At 39.5% G+C, this 20,849-nt stretch overlaps 1 protein-coding gene across 1 annotated transcript; it reads right to left on the bottom strand.

Moving 5' to 3' along the window:
- Window positions 1-522: 522 nt before the first annotated feature.
- On the bottom strand, window positions 523-20,218 carry RHBDL2 (rhomboid like 2). Its single transcript, XM_065421835.1, has 7 exons — window positions 20,009-20,218; window positions 15,976-16,124; window positions 13,482-13,594; window positions 9,497-9,597; window positions 7,616-7,676; window positions 6,810-6,871; window positions 523-702 (listed from the first exon to the last, which is right to left on the bottom strand). The coding sequence occupies exons 1-7, from the start codon at window positions 20,216-20,218 to the stop codon at window positions 523-525; spliced, it is 876 nt and encodes a 291-aa protein (XP_065277907.1).
- Between the last annotated feature and the right edge of the window lie 631 nt (window positions 20,219-20,849).

Genomic DNA, 20,849 nt, shown 5'->3' with positions numbered 1-20,849 from the left:
ATACCTGACAAAGATCAAGAATCATCACACTTGCTACTCAGCTGTAAAAATTTGACACCATAATTTTTTCTCTAAAAGAATTCTTTATTGTGCTGATCAATATTTTTCTCCTGGTTTTGAGGTTAGAAAACTGGTATTGGAAGAAGTAATTTCTTCCAAATGAATATTACTGAATCATGTCACAAAAGCTCAAAACAAAAGCTGCAAGAATTATTCCAAAGCAACCAGGAATCCTTGATGTTTATTTAATTTAACAGTATAAAAAGCAATAGAAAATAGAAAAGGTTACATATGATTTTGAAAAGGTCATATTTTAATAACTATTTCATTTCTGGGATAGGATAACCATAAAAATGATGGTCCAATGCTTTAAAAATTAAAGTCTGTACACAACCATTATTTAAAAAAGCAACATTTATGGAGTCCTTTTGTAGTTATAAAACTGTAATTTTTCTTTTTTTCTTTTTTTTTTTAAAGTTGTCTTCCTGATGATTTAAGTGTTTCTTTTGTGGGTGGTGCAGTTTAGTTTGCTGGTGAAAGAAAGATATTGAAAAATACAGCAAACACCAGAAAGACTAAATAAGCAACAATGGAGATCCAAAATCTTGGATCTTTTATAAAGTTCTTATCAAAGCAGCTGAAAATGACATAACCTACTGACATCCCAGCTAGGCCACCAGCAATGTGAGCCACAAAGGACACCTTAAGAGAAAAAGAAGTAAACTGTTAAGTTACATTTCAAGACTGAGGAATACCAGCACTTCTGTAACATTATTCATCCAAGGATTTGAAAGCACTTATAAATATTACTTTAGCTTTAACACATGCCTATGAGATAAGTATCCTTTACCTAGGGATCATTAGTATTTAAATATAGCTACTCTGATGGAAGGCAGTAGCTGTTTAATAGTGTACAGCTACATATCAAATTAAAACTGCAGGTATGAATCTAGGGAGGTAGAATTAAATTATTCAGAACTGGGAATTTGGCTAGAATTTGGATATACTTTTATGAAGAGAGTCATGACATCTTTGACCACAGTTTTATGCTTCATCCAAAATACGCATGTCCCTAATGCCATGCTGGGACATTCCTTCAGAACTGACTCCAAGGGAACATGATTCCCTACTGATTCACTAAAAGTCAGTGTGCACAGTATATAGAAATTCTTTGGAGGTTTCCAGTTTAGAGTGTGACCAAGCCCAACCGTGCTTAACTTGAGATATGAAAAGTCACAGTATAAGGTGGCATGGCTGCAGGTGATATACAAAAATATTCAGGATGAGCAGGAAAGTTATAGATGTAAAGCATTCAGTTACCAAAGTGATGAGTGCAGTATGAAAACCTAGATGGAAGAGAGAAGAAAATTGGATACACCTCTACCCCAATATAATGCGACCGGATATAAAACGGTAAAGCAGCGCTCTGGGGGGGTGGGACTGCGCACTCTGGTGGATCAAAGCAAGTTCGATATAACGCGGTTTCACTTATAATGCGGTAAGATTTTTTGGCTCCCGAGGACAGCGTTATATCGGGGTAGAGGTGTATATTAGATAGAACTGAGGTAAGAATGTATCATGAAATACACACACACACTTTTTCTTGCATCATCAGGATGGCCACAAATGATCTGCTATGCCATGTTTACTTCCTTGTTATCAGAGTAATTGATTATTAAAGAGAGGTCCAGGAATAGTGTGTTAATTTGTGCTCCCTCTGCTGTTTGTGCAGCCAGGTACTGGGCCACAGTAGAACAAGACTGATTACTTCTCAGAAAGAGAGGAGATTTTGAATATTATAATAGAAGAGATTTCTAACCAGATAATAAGATGCCATAGTCCAAAATACAGATTTAGTTTGACAATATACCTGTAGCACTGCCCGATTACTACAAATGGAGTTTTAAAGTTAGTAGGTAAATTTAATACTTAAGGAAATAAGGGATTAATGTAGCTGGCAAGAGAGACATCGGAGCAAGCAGATGTCATGCTAGCTTCAAGTGTGTGTGGAATATATGTATGTTGTCACTCAATGTTGACGCCAACAAGCCTGCTATCCAGTCCCAGGTGTCTAGCAGAGTTTGCTAATCACAAATTGTGAGTTATGTTTATAATGTAAATAACATTGTCTATAACTGAAATGCAGCTATCTGAATCAGAAATAACTGACTTAATGTAGTCCATGCTGTCATTTCATTGTCGAATTTTCAGTGACTCTTGAGACAAAGATATTCATGTATAGCACTGTCAGTTAATAGTTTAAATTGAGCTACATAATGAGCTACATAACGAGCTACATTAAATTGATATAAATAATTTAAGGGCAAGGTTGAGAACAACAACTATCTTGTGTCGTAATCAGGATTTCAGTGTAAGTCTGTAGGAGTGAAAGTACATTAGTCCATTCTGTCCCAATGAAGTTCTTGAACAATAAGAAGTCTACATCTGAACAGGTTCACTGACAATGTCCCTCAGACCTCTTTCATTGGCTTTCTTTTCCCTTTTCATATTACCCCTGGGGGAATCTAATCCATCACCTCTATGCCGATGTCTTTCACATCTACCTCCCCATCTCCACTCAGTCACACCATCTCCAGCTGTGTCTCCAATATTTCCTTTTGGATATATTGCAATCAGCTTGAACTCAACATGAAGAAAATTGAACTTAGTCTTCTTTCTATCACTGTGGGCAATACTACCATCCTCCCTGTCCTCAAAGAATTAATCTCAGTGTGGTTTTCCTCTGTTTTCTTCTCTGCAACATGGATGCTGTCAATAAATCCTACCAATTTTGTCTCTTCAGCATCTTCAGAATCCACCTGTTCCTCTATTCCCACACTCCAAACCCCTGACCATGTCAGTCAAATCTCACTTCACCTATGGCAGCCTTTCTGACCTCATCTCACACCCCTCAATTGTTCCAAAGTATTCTGTAAAAATCACCACTGCTCCTACCACATTTGTCCCTTCTTTAAGTCCCTAAGCGGTTTTCTCACCTTCCACGTTAAATTCAAACTCCCTGTCTGTTTTTCAGGCTCCTGCCTTCTGGGCTCCCTCCTTGCTCCTGGCTACCTCTCTTCTATTCTTCTCCATGCCTGTGCTCAAGATGCATGCCTAGGCATGTCCTAATTTCCTTCCTGCTTTATACCACGTGCCCCTATGTTAATGGAACAGTATTCCTGACCTGGTTTACCACTCCTTCAACCTCTCTTCTGCCACACCCCTTCCTCCCCACACCATTCTTCATAAAAATTTATTTATGGGGACTGTGCTATTTATTACAATTTAAATAGTTCAAGGGCAGTGCCCTTGTCTGCCCTTTGTTCTGAAAGATGAGTGTGCTGTCCATGCTCAAATACATAGTAATTCTTAAACACAACTATACTTCCCTTAGTATGCCCATTGTGATTAAGCAATAGACAGCAAGGGATAAAAGTCTTGCTTTACTTACTCTGAGTTTAACATAGACCCGTAGTTATCTTAATCAGTAGTAAATTACCTGCAAGAATTACTACACAAGTACATTGACAGTATAGTGGAGAAATCTACATGCAATGCTGTATTTCATAAAGATAATATTTTATTAAATATGTAGCCTGTTTCATGGCTGGATACAGCTTCTACAAGGAAAGAAGTCTTTAAAATGTACCAAAAATCTTGGTCTCAGACAAAGGTAACAGCTTATTACGAATAATAAGCACCCATCCCAGATCTGGGTGCCTATACATTATTTAAGTTAACAAATGTATCTTCAACTTTTTATAAGCCAAGTAGCTGGGAGGAAGAATTTAATCAGAAAAATTTGAATGATAATTGGGAACCATCAAAGAACACCTAACTAGATGCCCAAAAAGTCACAATCCCACAATTGAGGGAAAAGGCTCCTGGTTTAGAGGGGAAATGAAGGCAGCTATAAAAAAAGTAACAAAATGGAAGAAATGGAAAGTTGATAGTAATGAATATAATTCAGAAGTTAGGAACTGTAGAAAATTGAGAAGGGAAGTAAAGGGACACATAGAAAAATCTATGGCTAACACAATTAAGGACAGTAAGAAGGAATTTTTAAAATATATTACGAACAAAAGAGTCCCAACAATGGTATTGGCCCACTACTAGATAGAAATGGTAGAATTAATAATAATACAGAAAAGGCAGAAGTGGTCAATAAATATTTCTGTTCTGTATTTGGGAAAAAAACATGATATTCTCATCATATGGTGATAACAGTCTTTCCATTCTATTAGTATCTCTGGAAATGTTAAACAGAAGCTACTAACATTAGACATTTTAAAATCAGCAGGTCCAGATAACTTGCATCCAAGAGATTTAACAGAGTCATCTAAGGAGCTTCCTGGACCGTTGATTTTCAATAAGTCTTGGAGCACCAGGGAAGTTCCAGAAGACTGGAAGAAAGGTAATGTGCCAATTTTTAAAAAGAGTAAACAGGGTAACTTGGGTAATTATAGGCTTGTCAGACTGATATCAATCCCAGTCAAGATAATGGAGTGGCTGATACAGGACTCAATTAATAAAGAATTGAAGGAGGGTAATGTAATGAATGAAAATCAACATGGGTTTATGGAAAATAGATCCTGAAAAACTAATTTAATTTTTTTATGAGATTACAAGTTTGGTTGATAAAGGCAATAGTGTTGACCTACTACGCATAAACTTCTGGAAGGCATTTGACTTGGTACCACACGACATTTTGATTAAAAACTACAACCATATAAAATTAACATGGCATACATTCAAAAGACTAAAAATTGGCTCAAAATTTAGTTGCAAAGGAATCATCATTAAGCGGGTCTGTTTCCAGTGGGGTCCCTCAGGGATCACTTCTTGGTCCTACACAATTTAACATTTTTTTTTCAATGACCTGGGAGAAAATACAAAGTCACTGATAAAGTTTGCAGATGACACAAAAGTTGGGGAAGTTGTAAATAATGAAGAGGACAGGTCACCAATTCAGAGCAAGCTGGATCACTTGGTAAACTGGGCAGAAGCAAACAATATGCGTTTTAATATGGGTGGGAACAAAGAATGTAGGCCATACTTACAGGATGGGGGACTATCCTGGAAAGCAGTGATAATGAAAAAGATTTGGGCGTCATGGTGGGTAATCAGCTAAACATGAGCTCCCAGTGGGACGCTGTGGCCAAAAGAGCTAATGTGATCCAGGGAAATCTCAAGTAGAAGTAGAGAGGTTATTTTACTTCTGTATTTGGCATTGGTGCAACCACTGCTGGAATATTATCCAGTTCTGGTGTCCACAATTTGAGAAGGATGTTGATAAACTGGAGAGAGTTTAGAGAAGAGCCACGAGAATGATTAAGGATTAGAAAACATACCTTATAGTGATCAATAGATAGACTGAAGGAGCTCAATTCTTAACAAAGAGAAGGTTAAGGGGTGACTTGATTACACTGCAAGTATCTACATGGGGAACAAATATTTAATAATGGGTTCTTCAATCTAGCAGAAAAAGGTATAACACAATCCAATGGCTGGAAGTTGAAGCTAGACAAATTCAGATTGGAAATAAGGTGTAAATTTTTGACATAGAAGGTAATAAACCATTGTGACAATTTACAAAGAGTTATGGTGGATTCTCCATCACTGAAAATAATATTTAAATCAAGATCAGATGTTTTTTCTAGCAATTATTCTGGGAAGTTCTCTGGCCTGTGTTACACAGGAGATCAGATTATGTGACCACAATGGTCCCTTCTGGCTTAGAATTTATTACTCTATGAAAAAAACAGTTTACTTTCTCTCATAAGAACGGCTATACGGGGTCAGACCAATGGTTCATCTAGCCCAGTATCCTGTCTTCTGACAGTGGTCACTACCAGATGCTTCAGAGGGAATAAACAAGGCATTTATTGAGTTATCTATCCCCTGTCATCCAGTCCCATCTTCTGGCAGTCAGAGGGTTAGGGATACCCAGAGCATGGGGTTGAGTCCCTGACCATCTTGGCTAATAGCCATTGTTGGACCTATCCTTCATGAATTTACCTAATTCTTCTTTGAACCCAGTTATAATTTTGGCTTTCACAACATCCACCTGCAACAAGTTCCACAGGTTGACCGCATGTTGTATGAAGAAGTATTTCCTGATATTTGTTTTAAAGCTGCTGCCTATTAATTTCATTGGGTTAGCGCTGGTTCTTGTGTTACGTGAAGGGATAAAAAACACTTTCCTATTCACTTTCTCCACACCATTCATGATTTTGTAGACCTTTATCATATCCCCTCTTATGTCATCTCTCTTCTAAACTGAACAATCCCAGTCTTTTTTCTCTCTCCTCATGTGAAAGCTATTCCATACCCATAATCATATTTGTTGCCCTTCTCTGTACCTTTTCCATTTCTAATATACCTTTTTGAGATGGGGCAACCAGAACATCATGCAGTATTCAAGGTGTGGGCATATATGGATTTATATAATGGCATTATGATATTTCCCATCTTATTATCTCTCCCTTTCCTAATGGATCCTAACATTCTGTTAGCTTTTTTGACTGCCACTGCATATTGAGCTGATGTTTACAGAGAACTATCCACGATGACTCAAAGATCGGTTTCTTGAATGGTAATAACTAATTTAGACTCCATCATTTTGTATGTATAGTTGGGATTATGTGCCATTGTGTTTCTTGGTGCAACAGGAATCACCACAATCTTTTACTATTTAAAACACTATTTTTCTACTAAATTCCAATAGTTAATACTGAGGTATTATCTAAGGTCTAGTAGAGCATTAGTTATAATTTATCCAAAGCTATTTTAGTGAAGACTGCACTTACTTGAGGCCCATTCACAGGAGCGATAAATCTTCTGTACAGAGCAAATCCCATATCTGTTCCAACTAAGAAAACACAATCATCATAAAAATGTTCATTCAAATTGACAAGACATTTCAGAAACAAATCCAAATAATGGTTGTAAGTTACAACACGGTATGTCTTCAAGTGGCATCTACAAAGCTAACTACAAAGAGATCATCTCACCCACAATTGAAGCAGTCACTTTTGGAGTGAAATGCAGGAGCTAATAAAATAAGAATCTGACCAAATTCTACTCTCAGCCACGGGATTCCAACTCCTATTGACTTCAGTACCACCCTTCTAACAGAGCAAAATTTAGCTAGAGTTTTATCAAGCACCATACATAGCTGTGGCACTACACAGGTAATTATTAGTATTTAAAAGCGCAAAGCAACACTAAATAGTTTAAGGCTCAGATCAGTTTACATTATAATTTAACTTAACTCCAATTTACATTTACACCTCTACCCCGATATAACGCCGTCCTCGGGAGCCAAAAAATCTTACCGTGTTATAGGTGAAACCGCATTATATCGAACTTGCTTTGATCACCGGAGCGCACAGCCCCCCCCCCGGAGCGCTGCTTTACCGTGTTGTATCTGAATTAGTGTTATATTGGGGTAGAGGTGTACTTTGTGGTTTTAGCAAACTGAATAATATGCAACTGATACCTCCCTAACTATTAGTATTTTGGACTCCAAATGGGCATTCATTTTTGTAGTTTAATACTGGGTGTCTTGCATAGTTTTTATTCTCACATACATACTAGGTAGGATTAAAATTACCTATAATCCCGATGAGGAGCAATCTGAAGACTCCAAACAAAGGAATCATTTCTCTGAAGTTCTTGGAGAGAAAAAAAGAAACAATTAAGCTATATAATTATACACACGGACTTGTACATGCATACACATACACACACAAAACAGTCCATTTAGGTATATTAATATACATTAAGTAACACCCTATATTTCTATAGCGCCTTTCAAACAATCACAAAGCATTTTACTAAGGAGAGTCAGTATCATTCTCCGCATTTTACAGATGAGGAAACTGAGGCACAGAAAGGGAAAGTGGCATGCCCAAACTCCAACAACAAGTAGCTTAATCCACTAGACCACCGCTATTATCACATCTTTCACATTCCTCCTTATTTTATAATGAAAACATATGTCCTTTTTTATGCCTTTTGGTGATAAAAATTACTAAAAAAGAAGATGCAATCTGCGTACTGTCAGCCCTTTGACAATGATTATCCAGCAAAACAATGTTTTTGCCTTACACAAAGGATACCAATTTTCTTTAGAGCCTCTCATGCCTTTGGTGGTAGAGACTCAATGCTATTTGCTGAACCAGGCCCCCTCTTTGTTTACTTGAAAACTATGGTGATGTGAACTCTTTAATGTATCATTTATAATTCATACTGCCTGTGATCACACAGAAAAGAAAGGTTTGACTGCTGACTGAACTTCTTAAGAGAAAATTTGCTGAAGAACTGATGTTTCCATGAACTAATGTTTAGCAATGTTTAGAATTAAAAGAGTAGGACCCACCTTTGGTGACTGATTAAACTAAATCATTTTTTAAAAAGCCACCCAATATACAGTCAGCTTCTCTGACACTAGAGATCACTGAAGCCAAGATCTTAATTAGCGAACAAAAATATGTTTAGTTGCAGTTAAGGTTATGTAGCAGGACACTTCATCTGAAATCTTAAAAGAAAGAAAGTAACAAGTTACTGGGAGAGACCTATGCACTCCTTTCCACCTTTGTTTTCCCTAAAACATTAGTGATAATGCTCCCCAACACTCCATACAGTTTTCACTTCCATCTCCCACAAACACCAAAAAATCAGTATGTACCCCAGCTTCATAAAACTTGCATTCCAATGCAAAACCTTAACAGAGACCTCATGTGCTTTTACATTGATTATACTGAGAGACCAGAACATCTGATTGTCACACATTCCAAGCATTTGGGAAGTTATTCTGGCTAAACAATGCTGAGGTCACCAAGATTTTACGTTAGACTACAAGTTTGATTAAGCTGGGGTTTGTATTGCTTTTTGGTATGTGTGGGAGATAGACATAAAAGATTCACAAAATAAAGTTTTGTTAAGTTGAACTACTGCACCCAAAATGAGATCAATACAATTAGACATTTACATGAATATATAGCCAAAATTATTTTTTAAAGGGATATACAAACCCTCATGCTTCAGGGCATCAGTCAAGTTCTAACTGAAGCCCTAGAGTTTAGGGTTTTTTTTGTTTGTTTGCAGCTTATTCCATAATTGTCTACTATGGAGTTTCTTGTACTTCTAAAGCATCTGTTTTTGGCAACTAGCTGAGATAGAATACTGCACTACATGGGATCGCAAACGGCAATTTCTATAGTCCAATGTCACTTTGGCTGAAAAATGATGTCAACTGCTAAATTCACTTTTTCCTCTTTTAATAGCAAAAAAAGCATCTGTGAAGCTTTGATTTCTCAAGGACAGACACGGTTTGTTCAGCACATATGTATGTGGGAGTTGCATTTTCCTTAATTATTCCTTTGCTGAAAAAATCTGAACATTTTATTTACACAATTAAGATTGATCCAAAAGTGAACAAAGATTCACAAAGAAGCTGTTTTTTTCTGTGCATTTCTGATTATTTCCTTACCACTAAAACATTCATAAAGTATCCTCCAATGAGAGCATAGACTCCTCCTGAAGCCCCTACGAGAGCCTGGAGGGGATCACAGACTGAGCTAGCCAAGGAACCTGAAAAGACAGAAATGTCCTTAGAACTAGAGTCCTAATGGAAACTTTAAGATGACATTTTCTGCAACCTACATCAATAGAAGCTAAAGATCACAACTGAAATTACAGGAGATTGACAGATATATTAGAAACTGGGGAAAGAAAACAAAAAGAAAAAAAGGCCAACTAAAGCTTTACCTACACCAATGTGATGCGGCCGTGAAAAAGGCTAATGCAGTCCTAGGATGCACCAGGTGAGGTATTTCCCATAGACACAGAGAAGTGTTAGTACTGTTATACTGATGAGTCCTCATCTGGAATATTGTGTGCAATTCTGGTCTCCCATCTTTAAGAAAGATTAATTCAAACTGGAACAGGTGCAGAGAAGGGCTACTAGGATGATCCAAGGAATGGATAACCAACTTAATGAGAGGAGACTCAAAGAGGTTGGCTTGTTAAGCCTAACCAAATGAAGGCTGAAGGGAGATATGATTGCTCTGTATAAATACATCAGAGGGATAAATACCAGGGAGAGAGAGGAGTTATTTAAGTTAAGCACCAATGTGGACACAAGAACAAATGGATATAAACTGGCCATAAACATGCTTAGGCTTGAAATCAGATGAAGGTTTCTAACCATCGGAGGAGTGAAGTTCTGGAACAACCTTCCAAGGCGAGCAGTGGGGGAAAAAAGCCTAACTGGTATCAAGACTGAGCTTGATAAGTTTATGGAGGGGATAGTAGGATGAGACTGCCCACAATGGCATGTAGCAAATCTCCAACTGCTAGCAGCAAATATCTACAATGGCTGGTGATGGGACACTAGATAGGGAGGGCTCCGAGTTACTACAGAGAATTATTTCCCTGGTGTCTGGCTGGTGAGTCTTGCTCACATGCTCAGGGTCTAACTGATCACCATATTTACGGTTGGGAAGGAATTTCCCATGAGTCAGATTGGCAGAGACCCTGGGGTTTTTCAGCTTCTCTGCAGCATGGGGCACAGGTCACTTGGAGGTTTAAACTAGTGTAAATGGGGGATTCTCTGTAATTTGAAGTCTTCAAATCATGATTTGAGGACTTCAGTAACTCAGACAGAGATTATGAGTCTATTACAGCAGTGGGTGGGTGAGGTACTGTAGCCTGCAATGTGCAGTTGGTCAGACTAGATGATCATGATGGTCCCTTCTGGCCTCAAAGTCTATGAGTCTACTGTGACAAAAATAGGTCTACAATTCACTACCAGTGAAGCTCCACTGTTAGGACAGCTAGTGTAGACAGGGCTCAGGCACTTTTACAATATCAACTAGCACTGCTCAGCACACCTTTAGACAGTGACATAAAACACCTAAGCCTTGTCACCACCTCAACAGTGAAAAATGTACTGGCAATAAGTTATAGGTCCCATTTCTGTCCATGTGGACACAGTGGAAAGACAATTTCCCCAGGCTCCAATGCCCTCTCTTCCTGTTGGTGACTACTGCCTGTATTGCTTATAACAGACAGATTGGAGAAAGTCTACCAAAGAACATATATCAAAATATATGGAGTCCTTATTTAGACAAAACTAATTTATTTCAATGCAGGATTTGACCTCTATGTATAATTAAAAATGAATTTTCAGAATTATTTAGAAGTACCCACCTCACTATCTCCAGATCTGTGTTCCCTCTCAGGTGCACGGCTGCACAAGACGCCATCCAGGGCTGCGCACCAGCCGTGCACACAGATGAGCGTGGAGAAAATGTAGGGAAGGAAGGTGGGTGGGGGCAGTGATGGGGTTTTGGGGGAGCTTGGGGTGTGCAGGGCTGGGGGGCGGAGAGACGCCTCTCTCCCCCAGCCCCAGCTCCGGCCAGGGCTGCAGCGGGGACAGGAGCAGGCATGCTGGAACAATTTATATATTAGGGGTGCTGAGAGCCATTGAACCAAAACTGTAAACCCTGTATATAATGGCAACCACTTCAACCCAAGGGGTGCTGCAGCACCCCCAGAACCCCTAGTTCTAGCACCTATGGACAGGAGACACGCCTCTCTCCCCAGGCCCCAGCTCCGGCCGGGGCTGCGGCAGGGACGGAAGACATGCCTCTGCCCCCGACTCCAGCTGTGGCTGTGGCGGGGACAGGAGAGGCACCTCTCTCTCAGCCCCAGCTCCAGGGCTACAGGCACCTCTCCCTCGGCCCCAGCCCCTTTTTTTCAAGGAAGATCCTGTGTTATAGCAATTAAATGTTTCTATTCTTTGTTCTGTGGTGCCTCTATTTACACAATTTATGGGGATGAGCAGTATTGTATCTGCCAAAAATATATACCTTATTGAGTCTGATCCACATCCTGAACCAAGATTTATACAAAACCATGAAATACCACACATTACTACCTTTAACCAAAGAAAAATACCTTCAAGACATCATACAGTTTTTATTTCATTTGGGTGAGGAATCTCACTTTAGGTTCAGCTTTGCACTGCCAGCCACCAGATTAAATTCTGAGCAAAGGGAACTGCAACCTGAAATATGGGTTGTACATTATAGGATTTCATTTTTTTCTGCTCTTCAGAAAAGCCTGTTATGTGCATAAGACTTCAGTCTATGCACTTGCAATAGTGATAAGGAAGCCGTTCTAATATGATACACTTGAAGGGCCAAATCCTCAGCTAGTGAAAATCGAAGTAGTTCCACTGACTTCATCGCTGCTGTACACCAGCTGAGGATCCGGCCCTAAATGTCAGATTCCAGGAAATCTTTATGGTCCCCATATATATATAAACTGTATATATGTATATAAAGTTTTTTGTTTCTACTGATGGCATACATCCAGACATTACCTCGATATTGGTGCTGCACATAACAAAATTAATTCCGCACATGAATGGAAAAAATTAGAGGGAACATTGCTCCAGACCTATGAATGGCATCTTAATGGACACTGCAATTGTACGATGATCTCCCAGCTGAAGCTATGCTTTGAGGATACGATAAGACTTAGAATACAGTTCCATCTGAATGCATGAGAATACAGAGGTTTGAGAATTTTTGCAATAACTGCCATCAGACTAAACCCTTATACTCAACATTTTATAATGTTCCCTGAGAAAGGAATTGTTCTACCTTTCATCAGTAGAAACTTGTCAATAAAAAGTTATATTTATAAATCATAGCGATTTGTTAATATGCATGTCTTATCATTCAACAGGATTTAAGCAGCCTTAATAGGGAAGTATTAAAACAAGCACCAGAAGTGGTTACCAAGCATTATACCTAGAATTAGAAGCAGTAGGGAGGAGACAAGTCTTGTTTTCTTGGTGATGGAGTAAGATTACAGAGGAACAATGTTGTTGCTTCTTTAATTTTATTTTATTTAGAATTAACCGAAGCTCTGTTAATTCTAATAGAATTAACCGACTGAAGACGGCAACAATAACCAACTTCAAGATGTGCTTTTACAGGAACAATATCTGTGCCTATTTTTCTAGAGTCCATAAACTGTAGACTTTAGAATGCAGAATAATAAATGCAGTTTACTATTTCCATTGAGAATTAATTCAATTTACTTATCCATTTCAAAGATGTTAATTGTAAAATACTGCCCGCTAACACTTGGTATGAATTTATATTTCTGTATGGATGAATTAGAGTGTTAAAAAATTTGGAAGGGAGAATGGCTAAAAAGTTGAAAGAAACATCTGAGTGGAGTGGAGTGGAACATAGGGTTGTTTTCTAGTATGTTATTACGGTAAAAGTTTGGAGTCAAGATATTCTCTGCACCAAGAGAACTGGTTATGTTACACAATCCAGTATACCAACAACTTTGATTGTCCTGTTCGGGAAAGGGGATGTGGCAATAATATACATTGATTTTCTGATACAGACAGTTCTTCATTTAAGCTTACCCATTTCCCATTACACACTGACCTCCAATCACTCCTGCGAGATACACCAGACTAACCCGATGCCCTTTATGAACCATTTCTAAGGGGATCCCCAAAATAAGTTGCAGAAAGAGATTTCCTAAAATGTGTTGAATGCTGCAAGGAAAAACATGTTGATATTTGAAAATCAAAATTTTAATTAACAAACATTTAAAGTTTTCTCAAACTATAGCTAATACATAATAAAATGGCATGCTAGCATCCTGGGGGCATGCTTTATTTCTACAGCCAAAATAACTTTTTTAAAAGTTAGTAAGACAAAATAAAAGCTGTTATAAATTATATACTCAAATAACTCAAAACAAGTAAGCCTTACTTTTTTTGGGGGTGGAGTCAGGGCTATGCATTTGGATCTGGAAGGCCAGAGTCTGCATATAAGTCAGAGTAAGGGACTCTGGTGGAAAGGCAGAACTGGAGCACAGATTATGAAGAACAGGTCTCAAAAAAACCAAAAAAAAGGTAAAACATGGCCATACTGGGTCAGACCAATGGTCCATATAGCCCAGTATCCTGTCTTATGACAGGCCAGTGCCAGATGCATCAGAGGGAATGAACAGATCAGAGCAATTATCGAATGATCCATCCCCTGTCGTGCTGTCCCAGCTTCTGGCAGTCAGAGGTCTAGGGACACCCAAAGAATGGGGTTGCAGCCTTGACCCTCTTGGCTAATAATCATTGATGGACCTGTCCTTCATGAACTTATTTAAATCTTTTTTTAACCCAGTTGTACTTTTGGACCCTAGCAACGAGTTCCACAGATTGATTGCACATTGGGTGAAGAAGTACTTTCTTATGTTTGTTTTAAAGCTGCTGCCTATTAATTTTATAGGGTGACCCCTAGTTCTTGTGTTATGTGAAATAGTAAATAACACTTCCTTATTCACTTTCTCCACACTACTCATGATATTTTAGACATCTATCTTATCCCCCCTTAGTCATCTCTTTTCAAAGCTGAACAGTTCCAGTCTGTTTAATCTCTCCTCATATGGAAGCTGATCCTTGCCTTTAATATTTTTTGTTGCCCTTCTTTGTACCTTTTCAGGTAGGATTAAAACTATACTACAGCCATGCTATCTATACTAATCTCGCAAACTAAACACTGATGGATTAGGTCAGATTTTGGAATGGAGAGTGACACCTCACTGCTGCAGGAAGTGGTGCTGGCAGTTCACTAGGTGGAAATCTTGTCATTACTGACCCTGTCATGGGGTGCTGCCCTTGAACATGGCCCCCTTTGTGGCCCTGCAGGTTCATTGCCTCCAGCACCAACTCAGGTTATTTCAATTAATTACCTAGACTGGTAAACCAATATCACCTTTGTGGGAGTCTGATTTATTAACTTTTCTACAGCATGTAACTCACTTCTGAGTTGAAGTTCATGTCCCCTGTGGGTCCATGTAAGAGTCCTTATAGACTTTTTGCTCCTGTTCAGGAGGTCCCAGCCCTCCTCCCAGAGCTGGGTGATATTTCCAACAGTTTCTCTCCTTAAAACTGCAGCCTTCCATTCTCCTCCTTTGAGCTGGGTTATAATTTCGGACAGCTGTAGGGCCTTATCCACTTTCAGCTGGCCCCTTACCCCAATTAGTTCTCAGGCTCAGAGGGTGCAGCAGGCAGTGCTCTCCTGCTGTTGTCTGCCCTGTTATCGGGGAAGAGGCAGCATACTAGTCCCCTTCTTCCACCTCATACCCAGTTGGTTGGGCGAGAGAGGAGCCTTGCCCTGCCCACTCTGCAAGGCTCCTGATCCAAGGCCCTTAAAGAAACAGTAATAAAAAATTTCTCCCAAACATTATTTATTCCTGGGACTGCTTCCTCTCCACAAATACCTCTTATTTCTTATCCTATATCAAAACCTCCCAAAATATGAGAAGGGCCATGCCATGTGACTGGGGTGGGCTCACAACTAGGCACCACTACCTTTAAAAGGGACAGCCTATCATGACGCAGATCCTACTGCCCCAGTACGGTGCCCAGAAGCATCATCCTGCAGACAAGTCTTAAGACTAGGGTCCTGACCACATGATCTTTATAAATCTTACAAGGTAAAATCTTCCATTTTCCTAAATGAATACATAAATTTTTGACATAGACTGAGATTTTCAGAGGAACCTAATGGAATGACACCTAACTCCCTTTGGCTTCTCTGAAAAACCTGTTTAGAACATAAGAACGGCCAGACTGGGTCAGACCAAAGATCCATCTAGCCTGTATCCTGTCTTCTAACATGGCCAATGCCAGGTACTTCAGAGGGAATGAACATAGCAGGTAATCATCAAGTGATCCATCCCCTGTCGCCCATTCTGGCAAACAGAGGCTAGGGACACTATCCTTGCCCATCCTGGCTAATAGTCATAATGGACCTATCCTCCATGGACTTCTTGTTCTTGTTTGACCTTGTTATAGTCTTAGCCTTCACAACATCCTCTGGCAAAGAGTTCCACAGGTTGACTGTTTGTAGAGTTCATTGTTACATTGCTTACCCAGCATGCACTAGCATATATGAAATGAATCTCCAAGTTTCTTCCCTCTTGTCAGGCCTATAAATAAAGGGACTGTTCCAGACACCTGTATCCAGCGTGATCCACTGTTTCTGGGGCTTCCAAACAGCATAATAAATGAATACAGCCAGCTGGAAACAATAAGAGACTTTAACAACTTCTACAACGATTTGGAATTATTAAATATAAACAATTTTCCTCCAATAATCCCAAAATCCTTGATATATAATTGTCTCATGGCAGATTTCAAACCTTCTATATACAGAAATGCATAATTTCACTTACATACAACTATGTGTGTAATGGTCAGAACACACACTGGAAACAACAAAAAGGGTAGAGATGTAAAATCAAGCACTCAAATTAGGAAATACCCGATTTAAAGGGGTTCTTGCCACTGTGCATGTTCTTTAATCCCACTCATTTAAATGGATTTTAAGGATATGCCTGAGTATTCTGCTGAATCAGGATCTGAATGATAGAGCAGTACAGTAACTCCTCACCAAGTTGTCCTAGTTAACGTTGTTTCGTTGCTGATCAATTAGAGAACATGCTCGTTTAAAGTTGCGCAATGCTCCCTTATAATGTTGTTTGGTAGCCACCTGCTTGGCCACTGCTTGCAGAAAGAACAGTCCGTTGGAGCTAGCTGGAGGGGGCTTGGAACCAGGTTGGACTGGCAACCCCCTATCAGCTCCCCGCTTCCCTAAGTTCCCTGTGCGGCAGCCACCCAGCAGACTATCAATTGCTGGGCAGTTCAGCTGTCCCTCCCCACACTGCCCTGTGCTTCTCCTGCCCTCTGCCTTGGACCTGCTCCCGGGAGCCTCCTGCTTGCTGTGCAGAGGGTGGATGGGGAAGAGGGGTGCTAATGTCAGGGTGTCCCCCTCCCCCTATATCTTATCTCCAAAGAGGGGGGGGGGGGACGGGACGGACACCAGGACGGAGGGAGCTTGCTGGCAGCAGCTGCTGTCTCAACTTGCTGATCTACTTAAAAAGGCAATGTACTTAGAGTGGGGTCAATGTACTTAAAGGGGCAATGTGCATCTCTCTCTCACACACACAGGTGTGTGTCTCTGTCTTCCTCTGCCATGCTGTCTCCACTCCCTCCATTTGTGCTGCCTTGGAGAGTGTGAGGCTACATTAACAACAATGTGTTAGGAGTGCTAGTTCATCATTTATCACTAAGGCATTCCCTGGGAAATATCCCACCCTCTTCTACCCTCTGACTTGACTACCTCAACCAAGCTTCACAATCATTGTTGCTGTGTACAGTATTAAATTGTTTGTTTAAAACTTATACTGTGTGTGTGTGTGTGTGTGTGTGTGTATATAAAAATAAATAAATAAAATATAGTCTTTTGTCTGGTGAAAAAAATTTATCTCAACCTTAACCCCCGCATTTAATATTAATTCTTATGGGGAAATTGGATTCGCTTAATATCGTTTCGCTTAAAGTAGCATTTTTCAGGAACAGAACTACAACGTTAAGTGAGGAGTTACTGTACTGTAGAACAAGAAGTTTGTGATATGCACAAAGGGACAGAGTTAAGGTTGCACAGGCAACCTCAGTCCTAGCATTTCCTAATGTTCAAATGCCTGGTTTTCCAATTCAAACATTATTTTCACACAGGAAATAACATACAAACACTGGACTTTAAAAAAAGAAAATTGAAAAAATGAAGAAATTCCATCATGTATTTGCTAGACCACAGAAGAACAAGTCAGGATTCCTGGTTCTTTTCCAGGCACTGGGTATGCAGGACTTCATAACCAAAAAACAATTTGGCCTATACTTTCAGTGAGACAGTTGGATTAAGTGGCTGAAACTGGAATCTGCCACAGAAATCTCTATTTTATCAGCATTTCTGCCAGAAGTGAGCTTGTGAAATGTCTAAGATCCTTAGTTACTTCACATATAAAATGGGGGACTAATACTTGCTAGGGATATGAGGTCTTGCTGGATAAAGATTGAGAAGTGGACAATTAATAACCAATCAGCGGAAGAGGCAAGACTAAAATTCCTGGGCTCACAGCCTAGTTGCATCTTCCCTCAGCCAAAGGATATTTTGACTGGGGAGGACAGCGAGGTCATCAAATTTGGGAACATAAGAATGGCCATGCTGGGTCAGACCAAAGGTCCATCTAGCCCAGTATCTTGTCTTCCGACAATGGCCAATGCCAGGTGCCCCAGGGGGAATGAACAGAGCAGGTAATCATCAAGTGATCCATTCCCTGTCGCTCATTCCCAGCTTCTGGCAAACAGAGGCTAGGAACACCATCCCTGTCCATCCTGGCTAATAGCTATTGATGGACCTATCCCCCATGAACTTATCTAGTTCTTTTTTGGCCTTCACAACATCCTCTGACAAGGAGTTCCAAAGGTTGACTGTACACTGTGTGAAAAAATACTTCCTTTTAAACCTGCTGCCTATTAATTTCATTTGGTGACCCCGTGTCCTTATTTACTTTCTCCACATCAGTCATGATTTTATAGAGCTCCATCATATCCCCCCCTTAGTCATCTCTTTTCCAAGCTGAAAAGTCCCAGTCTTATTAATCTCTCCTCATATGGCAGTTGTTCCATACTCCTAATCATTTTTGTTTCCCTTTTCTGAACCTTTTCCAATTCCAATATATCTTTTTTGAGATGGGGCGATTACATCTGCAAACAATATTCAAGATGTGGGTGTACCATGGATTTATATAGAGGCAATATGATATTTTCTGTCTTATTATCTATCCCTTTCTTAACGATTCCCAACATTCTGTTCGCTTTTTTGACTGCCACTGCACATTGAGTGGATGTTTTCAGAGAACTATCCACAATGACTCCAAGATCTCTTTCTTGAGTGGTAACAGCCAATTTAGACCCCATCATTTTATATGTATAGTTGGGATTATATTTTCCAATGTGCATTATTTTACATTTATCAACATTGAATTTCATCTACCATTTTGTTGCCTAGGCACTCACTTTGAGAGTTCCTTTTGTAGCTCTTCGCAGTCTGCCTGGGACTTAAATATCTTGAGCAATTTTGTATCATCTGCAAATTTTGCCACCTCACTGTTTACCCCTTTTTCCAGATCATTTATAAATATATTGAATAGGATTGGGCCTCGTACAGACCCCTGGGGGACACCACTATTTACCTCTCTCCATTCTGAAAACTGACCATTTATTCCTACCCTTTGTTTCCTATTTTTTAACCAGTTACCGATCCATGAGAGGACCTTCCCTCTTATCCCATAATAGCTTACTTTGCTTAAGAGCCTTTAGTGAGGGACCTTGTCAAGGCTTTCTGAAAATCTAAGTACACTATATCCACTGGATACCCCTTGTCCACATGCTTGTTGACCTCTTCAAAGAATTCTAGTAGAGCACATGCAGTTCAGTTTAGGATTTTAAGAAACAATCACCAAGTGTAAAACAAGTTCTGCTGTGCATGTGCCAGTAGCAACTTTAAGAGGCTCTTAAACTGGCCAAATGAGTGTGGATTTTCATAGGGTTAGGACACTTCTGAACTGTCCCCTACCAAGTTTCAAGTCAGAAGAAAATATTTGCAAAATAGTTTATTTCTCCACTAAGCTCATTCTTGGAAAAGGTTGATGCTGAACCATTTTTGCTCAAATATTTAAAAAAATTCAACATGAAACAGAAACCAGAGATGGAAGATTTCAGCCTTCACGATTAAAATTTGCCAGACTTACAAGGAACTGAAAAATAGGGTATTATAGTGGTGCAATATGTATAATATGGGCTTCATCTGTGCAATAAATGAGAAAGAAATTACTAAATGGAAGATAATCAAGAAGTTAAAAATGCTCAATTCAGTATGTTTTATGATCACATGCAAACTCCAGTGCTGAACAACAGACAAGAAGCCCGTGACTCTAAAGTGAAACAACTGAAATTTGTATAATCTAAATCCCCCAGTTTGACTGTTGTTCCTATAAAATAATAGCATTCAATGCAAGACAAGTGCAAACATTTACAATGTTACCAGGTAAGAACTCTTACCTCAGCTATACTAATGGAAATGATGAAGAGAGGAGGAGGGATACAGTTTGCTCTTTCCAGGTAGGTTCCTCTGGCATTTTCAGGAAGCATCCATTTGGAAATGGACTCATGAATCTTGTCACAGCTAGTACAAACTCTAGAGTTTCTTTCATTGTTTTCCTTCTCTTCCTCCTCACCAGATGTATCCATGTTCATCCTCTCCATCTCCATATTACTTACTCAGAAAAGGCCAAGTATTTAGGAATTTCAAAAACCTGTTCCATCAAACATACAGGTTACTATCTTACACACAATCAGCACAACATTCAGATGACTGGTAAATTTTATAAGAATAATCTCTAGCATTATGATGACAAACTTACACATCACCTTTCATCCAGAAAGGTTCCCCAAAGCACTTTACAAACTTTATAAACCACTCCACCTATTGTCTAACAGCACAAAGCAACACTACACAACAATTAAGACAGAACTGAAGACACTTGCTTCCAGGTAACATTACAGAGGAATGTAAGGTAAGCACAATACAACTAACTAAAATTGACGCTGGCTAGGACTACATGGCTAAAAATCCCTATGGGGGGTGGGGGGGAGAAACTATCATGAACTCTTTAATGACCCATTCAATGACCTCAAACCATATGCTAAAGTAGCAGCAATTTGCATCCTCTACAGCTCTGGAGGCAGTATCCCTGACCCCTTCCATTTGGGATTCATAGGGTGAAACGGAACCAGCTTTATTTATGGCTTCATAGGACATTGCCTGGAAATGCACTGAATCAAGTCTCTCCCCCTGTATGCTATACCAGCCAGGTCCAGACCACTGCTGGAGTGGGGACTG

Source organism: Emys orbicularis, chromosome 23, assembly GCF_028017835.1.
Source record: "Emys orbicularis isolate rEmyOrb1 chromosome 23, rEmyOrb1.hap1, whole genome shotgun sequence".
NCBI classification, from domain to species: Eukaryota; Metazoa; Chordata; order Testudines; family Emydidae; genus Emys; species Emys orbicularis.
The sequence above is the reverse complement of the archived record's forward strand: the minus strand, read 5'-3'. Positions and strand labels throughout refer to the sequence as shown.

Excerpts from the sequence above, each read along its gene's own strand:
- RHBDL2 (XM_065421835.1), bottom strand. The coding sequence starts at position 20,218 with ATGGAGATGGAGAGGATGAACATGGATACATCTGGTGAGGAGGAAGAG. Across the intron at positions 13,595-15,975 it reads TATATGCTAGTGCATGCTGG|CATTCAACACATTTTAGGAA; the intron begins GTAAGCAATGTA and ends TTTTCCTTGCAG. Across the intron at positions 7,677-9,496 it reads ACTTTATGAATGTTTTAGTG|AACTTCAGAGAAATGATTCC; the intron begins GTAAGGAAATAA and ends TTTCTCTCCAAG.